This window comes from Pleurodeles waltl, chromosome 2_2 (genome assembly GCF_031143425.1).
Source record: "Pleurodeles waltl isolate 20211129_DDA chromosome 2_2, aPleWal1.hap1.20221129, whole genome shotgun sequence".
NCBI classification, from domain to species: domain Eukaryota; kingdom Metazoa; phylum Chordata; class Amphibia; order Caudata; family Salamandridae; genus Pleurodeles; species Pleurodeles waltl.
This window is the reverse complement of record NC_090439.1, coordinates 84,003,874-84,018,550: the sequence shown is the minus strand read 5'-3', so window position 1 is coordinate 84,018,550 and position 14,677 is coordinate 84,003,874. Positions and strand designations below refer to the sequence as shown.

General features: G+C 42.9%; 1 protein-coding gene across 2 annotated transcripts in view; it reads left to right on the top strand.

The window, feature by feature from the left end:
• The window catches only part of CDH18 (cadherin 18), a 2,476,497-nt gene that overhangs the window by 2,113,042 nt on the left and 348,778 nt on the right, over positions 1 to 14,677 (top strand). For both annotated transcript variants that reach the window (XM_069219481.1, XM_069219482.1), the window contains exon 12: positions 11,881 to 11,998. In XM_069219481.1, coding sequence (XP_069075582.1) covers positions 11,881 to 11,998 — 118 coding nt within the window. The remainder of the gene's footprint in view (positions 1 to 11,880; positions 11,999 to 14,677) is intronic.

Sequence of the window (14,677 nt, the reverse complement as noted above, 5' to 3'; positions counted from 1 at the left end):
CGTCGTTTCTCCAGCCCCGGGCATCGATCTTCCAATTGCGATGCAGGCGAGCGTCGATTTCCAGCCGCGAAGCCGGAGGCGTGTTGATTTTTTAGCCGCAGATCGGATTCGCATCGATTGTTTGCCCGCACGGCGGTCAGTGTGTGGATTTCTCCCTCTTAGGCTGCCAACTTCTCCCTTCAGGGTCCCAGGAACTGGATAGGCACCACTTGGCAGAGTAAGAGTCTCTCCAGATACTCCAGATGCTGGCAGAGAGAAGTCTTTACTGTCCCTGAGACTTCCAACAACAGGAGGCAATCTCTAAATCAAGCCTTTGGAGAGTTCTTCACAAGAAGGAAGGCAACACAAAGTCCAGTCTTTGTGCTCTAACACAGGCAGAAGCAGCAACTGCAGGAGGGCTCCACAAAGCACAGTCCAGGCAGGGCAGCTCTTCTTCCTCAGCTCTTTATCTCTTCTCCAGGCAGCGGTTCCTCTTGGTTTCCAGAAGTGTTCTAAAGTCTTTGGTTTTGGGTGCCCTTCTTATACCCATTTTCTTCTTTGAAGTAAGCCTACTTCAAAGCAAAGTCTCTCTTGATTGTAAAATCCTGTTTTGCCCAGGCCAGGTCCGAGACACTCACCAGGGGGTTGGAGACTGCATTGTATGAGGGCAGGCAGAGCCCTTTCAGGTGTGAGTGACCACTCCTCCCCTCGCTCCTAGCACAGATGGCCCATCAGGAAATACAGACTACACCCCACCTCCCATTATGTCACTGTCTAGTGAGAGGTGCAACTAGCCCAACTGTCAAACTGACCCAGACGGGGAATCCACAAACAGGCAGAGTCACAGAAATGGTTTATGCAAGAAAATGCTTACTTTCTAAAAGTGGCATTTTCAAACACACAATCTTAAAATCAACTTTACTAAAAGATGTATTTTTAAAGTGTGAGCTCAGAGAGCCCAAACTTCACATGTCTATCCGCTCCCAAAGGGAATATACACTTTAATCATATTCAAAGGTAGCCCCCATGTTAACCTCCAAGAGGGACAGGCCTTGCAACAGTGGAAAATACATTTAGCAGTATTTCACTGTCAGGACATATTAAACACATTACCATATGTCCTACCGTAACCATACACTGCACCCTGCCCTTGGGGCTACGTAGGGCCTACCTTAGGGGTGTCTTACATGTCAGAAAAGGGAAGGTTTAGGCCTGGAAAGTGGGTACACTTGCCAAGTCGAATTTACAGTTTAAAACTGCACACACAGACACTGCAGTGGCAGGTCTGAGACATGATTACAGAGCTACTTATGTGGGTGGCACTACCAGAGCTGCAGGCACACTGGTAGCATTTGATTTACAGGCCCTGGGCACCTCCAGTGCACTGTACTAGGGACTTACTAATAAATCAAATATGCCAATCATGGATAAACCAATTACATACACATTTTGTATCTGGTTAAAAGTGGTAAAGTGACCAGAGTAACAAAAAGAGCAAAAACAGAGTCCAGCACACATCAACAACCTGGGAAACAGAGGCAAAAAGTTAAGGGAGACCACACCAAGGATGAAAAGTCTAACAGTAGCAATGAAAGGCCACAACTCATCCAGTTAAAATACTGTGAGACCGAAATGCTTGTGGGTGGGACAAACACAAAAGTATGAAGGAAATTCATCAGTTTCAGAATAGATGTCTAAACCTATTCAGGTGCTCACGGATCAGATAGTGCTACTGGACACAGCCATGTGGGAAACAGTCTTTTGTCTATTATTTTCTGGGTTTCTTTCCTTGTACGGCTCTGTAAAACTGAGCCAACTTCAACCCCTTCAACACTTGACTGTCAGTGGTAGCAATGACAAGGAATCATAGACTGTTTAGAGAGGCTAGTGAAGGAGTACTGTAGACTCAGAACCAAGAACACACCCAGCAGCACAATAACATGATTTTCTATCCCAGTGATTATCTGCACAAAATAATATTCTACAATAAGATAAATACAATATAAAACACACAAGTGAATCAGATACCTGATTTAAGGGTGCAAGTACAATATGCTGCAGGTTGTCTCTCACTCTCCCAGGCTCTCGTCTTACAGGCTAGGGCCTAGTGGCATAGTAGCTAGTACAGGCCTGTCACTCTGGCTCACCCACAATATACATTCTTCCATACACACAGGATATCGGCACTTGGTAAAAGGCCTGGTCACACTCGGATCACTTGAAAACATGGTATGATGTCACAGCTGTAGTACATGTATCAACCTGTTACACGAACAATAGGCTACTGTCATTACTGAGGACTCATTTTGTTCAGCACTCCAGGTCTAGAACAGGCCCAGGGCCAGTCTCATGTCAAGGTCAGGCCAAGACTCTCATGCACACTCTAGACTAGTATGAGGCTGGGTGTGAAATCAAGAAAACAGGATACCAGATACTCACATTGGGCACACACAACAAGGTCACAACTGTACACCATAGAGGGGACATTGCTGGCCCAACAGTAGGGAAGTGAGATAGACAAGAACCCCAACCTGTCATGAGAAAGGGGGTGTTCCAAAGCCCACTCTGGTATATTCTGGAAAGAATAGCAAGAGACAGCTAAAGTTTATTTTACCAAAACCTAAAAAGGATTCTATAGATAAACTGTGATAATTAAAGCAACACGAATGTCGAAAGCCCAATCTGTACCCATTATTAGTAGAAAGCTTTTGGAATGGGAAAATAAATGGTCCAAAATTGAGAAGTGGGGCTCTTCTGTGACTTGGTGTTATCAAAAATTAGTTTGGCAAGATCAGTCATGTAAACCATGATTTATAAGAGAAAAAATCTGACATTTAATTTGGTCATCTCTAATGTACACTGTCACTTTAGTCATTTTATGCTGTACTTATCAATCTATGCATCCTGTCTGCAGGTCCACCAGAGTCTTGTGCTCAGATCACTACTCTGTAGGGTGAGATAACAATAGTTTAGAGAATCTTAGTTTTTTAAATTTTCCATAAAAGATTTGTATTGAAAAAAGCTAATGCCTTTTCCAGTCTCTCTCTTCAAACTATCATAGGAACATATAACCCCATATCCATAACTATGACCTGACGGTCCAAACTTAACCATGTCTAAAGAGATGCAACTTCCTACATGTCAGTGCGTTATTTCAAGATTACTTTGCTCACCGTGTCTGGCTGCCTTTTCTTTACAAAAAAAATAAGCATGTGAATTTAGCAATAATGTAATTAACCCCTTCGCTGCTAAGCCTTTTCCCCCTCCTGTGCCAAGCCTTTTTTTTTTACTATTTGGGGTAGTTCGCGTTTAGGCCCTTATAACTGTTTGTCCACTATCCACAGCAAATTTGTGTCCTTTGTTTCCAATATCCTGGGGGTTCTAAAGGTACCCAGGGTTTGTGGATTCCCCTGGTGGGCACCAAGCAATTGGCCAAAATACAGCTAAAATTGGGGGTTTCTGGGGAAATGGAAAAACAGTGCTGCAGAAGAAAGCATCTGTTTTTTTCCTGCAGATGGCATCAATGAAGGGTATGGAATGCTAAAATTGGCATATTCCCAGCTTTCATGCAGACTAGAATCAGAAAAACTAAATTTTCAACACAATTTTGGCATTTTACCTGGACATACCCCATTGTTCCTATTTTTTGTGCTTTTAACCTCCGTCCAATTAGTGACAGTATGAGACCAATGGTGGATCCCAGAAAACTGTTCATTTGTATAGAACCTTCAATCTTTTCTTATAGAAAGTAATACTTGAAATAAAAAAATATTGAAATTGAGATAAAAAAACAGAAATGTGTGTCTAAGTTTTTATCTGTAACTTTTTCTAAATATGGCAGATTTTCAAAAGTAATACACCACTATGTCCGCTGGACCATTCTGGCTGGGGTATATATAGGTTGTAGGTTCTTAAGAACCTAAGCTACCCAGAGCCAATAACTGAGCTGCACCATGCAATGGTTTTTCATTGTGTACCGGGTATACAGCAATTCGTTTGGTAAAATATCAAGAGTGAAAATTAACATATATATTTCCAAAATGGACACAAGATATAAAGTTTTAAAGCAGTGGTTATTGGCACATCTCTGAATTTGTGGGTACCTGAAGAAAAGTACCCACTTTCTTGGCATGGTTACCCCTTTTTTCTGCCTGATGTCAATGTGTTTGACTGTGTTCACTGGGATCCTGCTAACCAGGATCCCAGTGATTATGCTATCTCTCCCAAAACTTTGTACTCATCCCACAGTTGGCATACTGGTGCCCCCATGTAAGCCCCTAGTATATGGTCCCTAGATACCCAGGGCATTGAGGTTACAGGGGATCCCTATGGGCCACAGCAGTTATTCTGCCACCCATAGGCAGCCCATGACTGCACCCGTTTTCACTATAGGTCACTGCACCAGGTCACTCTAACTCACCCCTATAGTAGGCCCTCTCAGCCCAGAGGACAGGGTGCATGTACCTGTGTGTGAAGGGCACCCCTGCACTAGCAGAGGTGCTCCCACAAACTCCAGACCGATTTTACTGGCCTTTGTGAGTGCAGGGACACCACTTTATGTGTGTACTTGGCATAGGTCACTACCTATGTCCAGCTACATTATGATAACTCCGAACCAAGGCATGTTTGGTTTCAAACATGTTGAAGTCATACCCCAATACTTTTCCATGTATTGGTTGTATGATTCTATGCACTCTGTGGGTTCCTAAAGGACCCTCAGCATTGCTCCTACAGCCTTCTGAGGTTTTCCAGGCAGCCCCAGCTACTGCCACCTCACAGACAGGTTTCATCCCTCCTGTTGCTTGAGCAGTTCAAGCTCAGGAAATCAGAACAAAGGATTTCCTTTGGGAGAGGGGTGTTACACCCTCTCTCTTTGGAAATAGGTGTTACTGGACTTGGGAGGGATAGCCTCCCAAAGCCACTGGTATGCTTTGAATGGCACATTTGGTGCTCTCTGTGCATAAACCAGTCTACACCAGTTCAAGGACCTCCAGTCCCTGCTCTGGTACAAAACTATACAATGGAAAGGAGAGTGACCACTCCCCTGTCCATCACCACCCCAGGGGTGGTGCCCAGAGCTCCTCCAGAGGGTCCCTGGGTTTTGCCATCTTGAATCCAAGGTTGGCAGGTAACTCTCGGAGCATCTGAGTGGCCCGGTCAGGCAGGTGACATCATAGCCCCCTCCTTACAGGTGGTCAATCAGCTAGGTGACCAATCCCCCTTTTAGGCTGTTTAGGGTCTCTCCTTTGGGTGGTTCCTCAGATTCAGCTTGCAAGATTCCAGCAGGATTCCTCTGCATCCCTTACTTTGACTTCTGACCAAAGTAACTGCATCTGAACTCTTCCGGACCTGACAATCTGCAGCTAAGACAAAGACTTTGCCTGCAACATTGTTTTCATGGTTCCTTCCAGCTTCTGCAACATGTCCCTGGTTGTGCATCCTCTGAGGACAGCCTGTCTCCAGTCTCCACTGGAAAGAAGAAGGAATCTCTCTTGGAGTGAATGAGTCACTCCCCTGCATCTGCAGGTACCAACAGCAAAAACGACCAGCTGCGTGGATCCCCTCTCCTGCTGAGCTGCATGGATCTTGCCACATGGGTGGTCGTCAGAAGTGGTCCAGGTGGTCCTCTCTACAAGCTGTCCAACTTGGGTGGAGGTAAGCCCTTGCCTTCCCAAGCAGGACAGTGCCCCCATGCACTGTGTCTTTTGCAGCTGCCAAGGCTTGTTGGCACTTCTTCAAGAGGTCTTCAGGCATCATGTAGCTCCATACCCAAGCACTCCTTCATGCAACGCACAGCTCCCTGAGTGGCTCTCCTGCGGTATGGCACTCCTCTTCGTAGTGCTGTGTGGGCTCCTCTTGCATCTTCTTTGTCCCTGCCTGTGTACTCCTGTGAGTGCCACCTGTGCTTCTGAGGGCTCTCTGCGACGCTGAGGCAGCACCACTTTCCACCAGCTGTGAGTTTTGCCTGTGCCAAGGCATGTTGGTGGAATCCGAACAAGCAAGCCCAACTGCAATCTTTCTTCCGGAGTGGGACATCACCTGCATTCTCTAGGAACTCGACTCCGACTCCAGGGCTGCAGTGCTGACTCTCCTTCCTCACAGTCAACCAACTCCTGCTATCCTTAGCTTAGTCGGTAGGGGCTCCTGCCCACACTCAACTCTGCTGTGTCTTTCCACAGGTTTTCCTCTTCAGGAATCCACCATTGGTTTCTTGCAGTCATCTCTGGGTTTTGCAATTCTCTTCTTTTCTTCTATGTGGGTCTTCTGGGGACATTCTAGTAATTTACTCCTGCTTTCCTGGTTGCTGGGGGGTGTTGTGGTACTTAAATTTGTGCTTTCCTGGTACCCCCAGTGCCCTTCTACTCACTCCACTTACCTAGGTGGGGGTGACACTCACATTCCATTTATTTAGTATATGGTTTGTGCTCCCCGTAGGGCAACTGTTCTCTATTGTGTTTTACACTGTTTGCACTGTTTTCTAACTATTCTTATGCCTATTTCTGACAACTAGTGTATATACCTTGTGTATTACTTACCTCCTAAGGGAGTATTGCCTCTATAGTATTTTTGGTGCTGTGTTACCATAATGAAGTACCTTTCATGTGTATAAGTATTGTGTGACTACAGTAGAATTGCATGAGCTTTGCATGTCTCCTAGATAAGCCTTGGCTGCTCATCTACAGCTACCTCTAGAGAGCCTGGATTCTAGACACTGCCTACACTACACTAATAGAGGATACCTAGACCTGGTATAAGGTGTAAGTACCTTAGGTATCCACCACACACCAGGCCAGCTTCTTACAGTACCAATACTAGTGTGTAAATTAGAGGGCATTTCTCAAAAGGGCTTCTTTCTTACATACAGTCTTACATTTGGAAGGCATAAATATAGAAAAAGACATTTGGTAATAGCACTTGTTCTACTATTCTGTGTTCCCCCATGTCTCCTGATAAAAATGGTAACTTACCTATGTGGGTAGGCCCAATTCCTGTGCCATGAAACAGCCAAAAATGCACCATAGACCCATCACATTTTCCATCCAAAACTGACCATTACTTTGCAATGTGCCTATCTGTGGATTTTGGGCCCTAGTTCAGTTGGCACTTAGGCAAACCTAGCAAACCTGTACATGTTTGAAAACTAGACACACAGGGAAATCCAGGATGGGGTGACTTGTGTGCCTCTCACAAGGTTCTGCTAACCAGATTCCCTTGCAAACCTCAACATTTGTTTAAAAAACACATTTTCCTCACATTTCTCCTATGGAAAGTTCTGGAATCTGAAGGGAGTCACAGACTTCCTTCCACCCAGAATTTCTCCAAGTCTCCTGATAAAAATGGTACCTCACTTGTGTGGATAGACCTAATCCCCAAGACAGGGAAGGGCCCACAATTATTTGATGCAACATTAAAATTATTTATCACAGAATGAACTGTTTTTGCAAGGAGGGCACCTGCGTTTTTGGTCCTGGGCTCGACAGCCATATAAGAAAACCTACCAAACCTAGACATTTCTGAAAACTAGACACATGAGGGAGTACATGGGCGTGTGGCTTGCGTGGATCCCACAGCATTTGCTTATCTAGAATCCCCTGCAAACCTCAAGTTTAGCTAAAAATTAAATTTTCCCCACATTTCTGTGTGGGAACAGCGTACCAGAACAAATTTCCTTGTATTGGTGGGCTAAATGCCTGCAACAGGGAAGGACCAACAATGTGTAGAAATTGAGGGGGAACCAAATCAGGTCCAAAAGAGCAGGGTTTTTTTAATGCGTTTTTAGGTCGACTCTGCTTTGGGCACCCACACAGGTGGGGTAGAATTGTTATTGGTACAGATGGGGCAATGCTGGGTGGTAAGAATTTTGTGGATTCCTGCGGATTTCAGAAGTTTCCATCACAGAAATAGAGGGAAAATGCATGATTTCAGGCAAGGTTGGAGGTTTGCAAGGCATTGTGGGTAAGAAAATGGTGTGGGGTGCATGTGAAGCGCACCAACCTGCACTTCCCCGGATGTTTAGTTTTCAGATGTGTTGAGGTCTAGTAGTTTTTTCCAGGTGGCAGCATACCAAAGCCCAAAAAGTGCAAGCGCTCACTAATGGGACGATATTGGGAGTCAGCCAATCTCTCTTGGCACATATTTAAGACCAAAACCCAAAAGAGTCAAATGTCCTCTTGCTTGCCATTGAGATGTGATGCTTTAGTCTACGGGGGCTTGCCATTGAGATGAGATGCTTTAGTCTACAGGGGGGGCTGAAAGACTATTACACCCTTCAGTTGGGGTGGGGGGCTATTTGTTTAACATTCAATGGCATCTAGTGGAAATGTCCACCCCCCAGGAGTGTAGATCAGAGGTAATTACTCCCTCTGCCTGCCAGGGTGGCAGAAAGATTTTGTCCCCATTTATTAGGGGTGGGGGCAAGGCAATATCCCACCCCTCTGTTTAAAAAAAAAATCTTCTCTTGTGTCTAATGAGCTTTCTTACCCCCGGGGGTCAGACTGTGGGTAATAATCCCCATCCACCCCCGGGGGGCAGAAATACTGTATACATGTTTGGGGCAGTTTGGGACATTAGCTAGTCCATTTTGGGCAGCCCCCCACCCAAACGTTTGAAAAAAAAAATCATCCCTATTGCCTATTGGGCTTTCTGCCCCCCCACCCCCAGGTGGGAAGAAAGACTGTTTATATACTTGGGGTGGGTTGGGGCATTGGTAAGCCTATTTTGCTCCAGGAGGGGTTTCTGCCAGGGGGGCAGAAATAATGTTTATATATTTAGGGTGGGAGGTGGGATTTGGTAAGCCCATTGTGGGCAGTCCCCCACCCCAAGGTTTGAAAAAAAAGTAATCCCTAGTGCCTAGTGGGCTTTCTGTCCCCATCCCCTCCACCCCTGGGAGCAGGGGCTATTTCCCCGTCTGCCCCCAGATTGCCAATTTGGCAGTGGGTAAGGGGCATCAGCATGCCCATTTCGGGCAGCCTCCACCCCTATAAAATATTAACAAATGACCCTAGCACCTAGTGATCTCCCTGGGAGGGGTGGTCAGGGTTTTTTCCCCCTTCTGCCTCCCCCCCCCCGGGAGGGTCGAAAGACTGAAATATTGCCCAGAATATTATGGGGGAGCAAAAGCCCTTGCCCAAGGGGCCAATCTCCCTCCTTGGTGTCTACTGGGTGCATCCCTGCTTGGGGATCACCCTTCTATGGCGATCCCCAAGCAGGGATCCACTAGAGAAGAGTATCCCAATGCTACCTCTCCTGTCTGCCTCTGTGCTCAGAGGGCTGAGATAGCGCCCTGAGCACCAAGGCAGGGAAAGTGAAATGAGACAATCAGCTCATTTCACTTTCATTTTTTACTGAAATGACGTCAGCATGTCATGCGCACTGATCATCATTTAAGTGAAAACAAAGAAACAGCCCGGGATATGGGGAAGCTCTCTTCTATCTACTGAGTCTGTTTCTTTGTAAAATAAATCCCTCTCAAGTGCCATGTGCGTGAATGACCAGGGGCCACCCGATGCACATGAGGAATGTAGAGTCAGGCGCACCCAAGGGGTTAAAATTAGTATCCTTAATGCAAAGGGTGAGATCATGAACAGTACATTTGGAGAGTTAGTTATGTGTAGTTACTTCAGGTTCCACCTTTGTGACGCAAGAGGTAATATTTTTACACAATTTATAGATCGGCATTAGGCAGTCTGTTTTGTTATAGCCCTGTGTTATCCTTTGTTTTGTATTTGTAGTTTATTATACTACATATTGAAATTAATGTGTAATTATGGATTATTGCAGAACTACTCACTAAATACTTCTAATTAAAACATTAGAGTGGTCAGAGCTCCATTGAAGACACCAAATTGCCTAAGAGCCCATAATGGCTGCTACAGACTTTCTGGGCCAAAGTTCCACTTTCTGTTTCTCTCTGTTTATTTCAGATTTAGAACATTCTACAACTAGTGGATGGAATGTTCATATAGCCTTATTGCCATTCTGTCTTGGCCTATAGCTGTTGTTTTAGGTTCTCACCATTATTATTATAGTGAGGGCCTTTAACAGTCGTTATTGCACTCAGCAGCAGGGTAGATCTCTAAATCATTATGTACTTCTCTATTTTTCAATATTCTTTCACTTATCATTTGCCAGTGTCTGACCAACACCTATAAATTAATAGTAATTTGCAGAATGTCCTGCCAATGCAGTTATCCAAAATTAACAGCTTGAATGACTATAGTCGTTGTCCACAAAATAAAATAAATATGAACTAAAACTTCCAGAAAGGGAATGGAATTTGTATTTTCTTTTTACATTACATTTTCCCTTCCAGTTCTTTAGGTGCAGGACAATCTCTTGTCACTGCATTCATGAGATGAATCCTCTGCTGAAAGGGAAAAGCCAAGATGAATGACAAGTGAAAGCAGATAGCCAATAAATGCTCCTTTGGAAAGCATTTAGAATAAGCGTCCTTGGGAACCTGAGAACACGATGATAATTGTTTGTCGCCGTCAGTCTCTCCTGACGCTTGTTTGGTTCCGCATTTAGAAGAGAAGTAGGAATAAAGGTTACTCTCTTGTTACAGAGTTTTTAGGATTCACAAATACTTTCCCTGGTCAAACAGTTCTTGTGCTGTAAATGAAACAAGAGTAAGACAATATGAAATTGCCTTTTTTTGGGGACGTAGAAACATTCCAAGATAGGAAGCAGAGCCGGATCAGTGTTTCAATTGGTTGGTTTTAAAATCTGCTGGAAGTATTTGAATTTGTCGGAAATAACCCTTAAGCTTTACATGTTAGTAGTGAGGTGGTCAGAAAAATAATGGGATAGTACAACATTCTGTATCATTACTCTGCGGAACTTTGCGAAGTGACCCAAAAGAGCCGGGTGTTTGTCCTGCGCTGAAAAATAAGCAAGGACTGCACTGCATGCAGTGCAAGAGGCCGCTAATTCTTTTCTTCTACTTAGGTAGATTTTCTACTCTTGTGGCAGCTTCCTCAAAGTGAAAGGAAGGTTTCTCAATGCAAGTGGTCTCAACCGCCCGCATTGAGAGATCTCACCGGGAGGTGATCTAGAGTATGGAAAATCCGGTCCTTTTTGATCTGGGCCTGACTTTGACCACAGGTTGATCCAGACCTTCACCTAGGAGATTTCTGCTGCTATTAGCATTTGAAATCTGCCTGGTGGAAGTTACGAAATCTGAGGTGTTTAAACAGATCTCTTAATTTGTATGTAGTAGTTAACTGCTGCTACTGACCCCACTGAAATTAAGAGGCCACTTGTAATGAGGGTCATCCTGGTATAATATTGCATGATGTTATGACAGGACTCATATTAGTGATTTAAGTAGAAGCAGGAGATTTCAACCAAACCGGAAATACCTCAAAACGTGTAACCAAGGCCAACATTTATTTTTCATTCTTGTCAGTGAAAGTTCAATAAATAATGTTTTGCATAATAAATCTAACAACAACAGACATATTTGATCACTGCCCTATTCAAATACTTTAAACACAAAACGGCTTACATGATCCAACAAATACTGCTGAGAAATTCATAATCGTCTCTTTGTACTTTTATTTGAGCTTATTTGTTCTTTAATGCTGTTTAATGTTTCTACGTTTACGCTTGGAATGTATAAACACTTACCATATATTTCTTACCTCATATGAAGGACAGCTTAAGACATTTCCACATTCAATATGCCCTAAGGTTGTTTTTTGAAAGATGATGCACTAAGTAATGAAATGTTTTGATTTCAAGTCTTCATGAATTATATTACTGTGCAATCCTTTCTACCATTGATGTTGTATGTAATATAAATATATCCTACATCTTACAGAACTGATTAGGTGCCCAATATTCAATATAAGTTTTTATCGGAAAACAACAATTGACTAGATTATTTCATCATATTTTCAGGCCATTCAGACAATAACCGCAACTGACAAAGATGATTCTGCTAATGGACCAAGATTTTATTTTTCTGTTGAAGGGGAGCCCTTATTGAATCCCAACTTCACAATACGAAACAATGAAGGTAAACAATTGAATACATATCCTCAATTTTATAGTTAATGCTAAACAGAAAGTGTCTGATAATTTAGTCTATAGTAATCTTTCGTAACTGTAACACTTGCTTTTTAACTCAAAATATTGGAATTTGGGAAATTGGAATTTGTGGCATGCTTTTGATGTTGGTAATTAAGGGCCTGACAGAGTTTTACAGATGGGATACTCTGTGAAAACGTGATAGATACCACGTCCACTACACTATCTGTATCAAAAGCTATAATTCATTTGTAATGCAGTTGATGGCACATCCACCACATTTGTGAGAGAGTATCCTGTCTGCGAATCTCAACAGCTCTAACTCATGTTTAACACTCAGTACGCGTTTTTTAGGGGTTGGGTGAATTTCAGTGGTTCGGATATGACTTTTCAAATATTTCCATCACAAACTGGAGGTTAATTTAGCTTTGTGACGCTATGCAGAGAGTGCAGTGAAACTGGAAGGATGAACCAAATTTCGTTCTTGATTACTCACTTGGCACAGCTCCCAATTGAGCAGCAAATGCTAATGTGTGGTATGTAGCTGACTGTACCAACTGATTTTTAACATGTTAATTGCATATTGTGGCGGTCATGGATGCATAACCAGTGTTCTGTGTTAAAATGTGATGTGGTAAAATAGAATGTTGAATGTGATAACACTTATGTAATGGAAAGAGCGCAAGACAATCAGGATTGTTAAGGTTATTCAAACAAATGCCCAATAAATGGAAAATATCCTAACAATTTAAAAAAAATTACATTTTTGTTTTGAAAGTTTATTAGGGTCTTCAGATAGTGAGAGGGTGAGTTGGGTGTCGTCAGGGTAGGAAATTATGTTCAATACATGAAATCAAATGATGTTGGCCTGTGGGGTCATGTAGGTGTTGAACAAGGTGGGGCTGGAGGACTAGCCTTGAGGGATGCCCCAGAGGATGTTCTTTGTTTCAGAGGTGAAAGGTGGGAGGTGTATTTTCTGGGGTCTCCCTCGAGGAAGGAGGTGATCCACTTGAGGCTGTCTCCTTCACAGCCTTAAAATTGATTTACCCTTAAAATGACTTTACTCCTGCTTTTCAAAATAGTAAATTTCAAAAACTTTGCATGATTGTAAACTGCCATCACATTGTCCACAAAATATCAAGATTGTGGCTGTTTGTTAGCTTTGAAAGATGAATCTGATGAAAGTCCATCAGCCCACCTTAGTGAGGAGATTTGCTCACACAGAAATTATATCAGAATTGTGTGTAATAGAATCACAATTTTGGGGCACAGTTAAATCCAACATTCCTGATTATTAGGATCACAAATGGAATTTGCTTTCATAACTATTGTTAATTATGCATCTAAGATTTATTTAGGTGAAATAACTCTGTAACATCGGTCTTTAGAATCCAGTTGTTGTAACTATTCCAGCCTATCCTCTATGAGGTCCAGGGGGACATACATGCTTTTCCAATTTTTGCCTTGCACTGAACTGTTCTGCCTGCTTAATTTGTTGACTGTTCTAAAGCATGAACCTGTAGAAAAAGAGAGGCATAGCAATTGAAATCAGAAGAGTTTAGTTACCTGTCCTTTCACAATGTTCACAATCTTAAAAACTGATAATCTACGCACTAGTAGTCCGATAATGGGTGTGCAATGGTATAACTCCACCATTTTGATTAATTGAGTTGGCACTTGAGACATTTAAATCAGGACCATGATTCAAGTTGAGCCAGTGCCTCATTCAAAGCATCTGCTGACACAGTGATTCATACAGCCTTAGGAAAGGCCTTTAACCTTACCTGAGATGAACCACAACAGCTGCCCAAGCCACCATCAAAATTTCAATCCACAGGTTTAATGTTTTCAACCTAGAGGTCCACTGCTGCTTAAACCTGCACCTTATCACAATAAAAACGTGAAGGGCAGTGCTCTGTGATCTGCCTAACAAAAAGCATGGCTGAGGTACAATTGAACCTCAACCAGCTAAAAGTTATACAGCTTTGAGACATTCACACCTAAATTGAATACCTCACCAACTGACAACAACTTTGACCACTGGGTTGGTATTAAACCATAAAGTCTTAAAGTCTTGCAAATCACCGATAGTCCTTAAAGACCAACGAAATTGACAGGGTCAGGGAGTTTTCTGATTTGCCCCATATGTAATTGTGGACTAAATTTGCCTGTTTTCGCCCCACTTTTGAAGCCTTGGGTAATCTCATTTATCCTTTATTAACATATTTCCCCTTGTTATGCCTCTCCTGGGAAGGAGTAGCATTTTGGCACATTCCCAGTTGTACCACTAATGGTAAACATGAGTTAAGAATTCACTTGGCTCAAAGGAAACGTTTAGGATAGTTTATTGAAGGTGCCATATAGCGATCACCAATACGTCACTCCTGAAAAACTTACTGACATTCTGGAACTTGCACAAGTGAGTGCTTAAAATTCAAACATAAACAAAAAGAACACACAAAAAGAAACCCCTACATATTTTTATTTCATTCAGTTTATTTTTGTGTCCAGTGTTTTACTAACTATTGCATGTGTGTGTCTGTTAAACACTGATTATATTACATGTTTGTTTTTAAGTTAAAACCCCAGATTCCTCTAATTAAAGATATGAAAGTAGCCCAAAATTAGAATCTCAGGAGGCCAAGTTTGCATTCAATCCCCTCCCCAA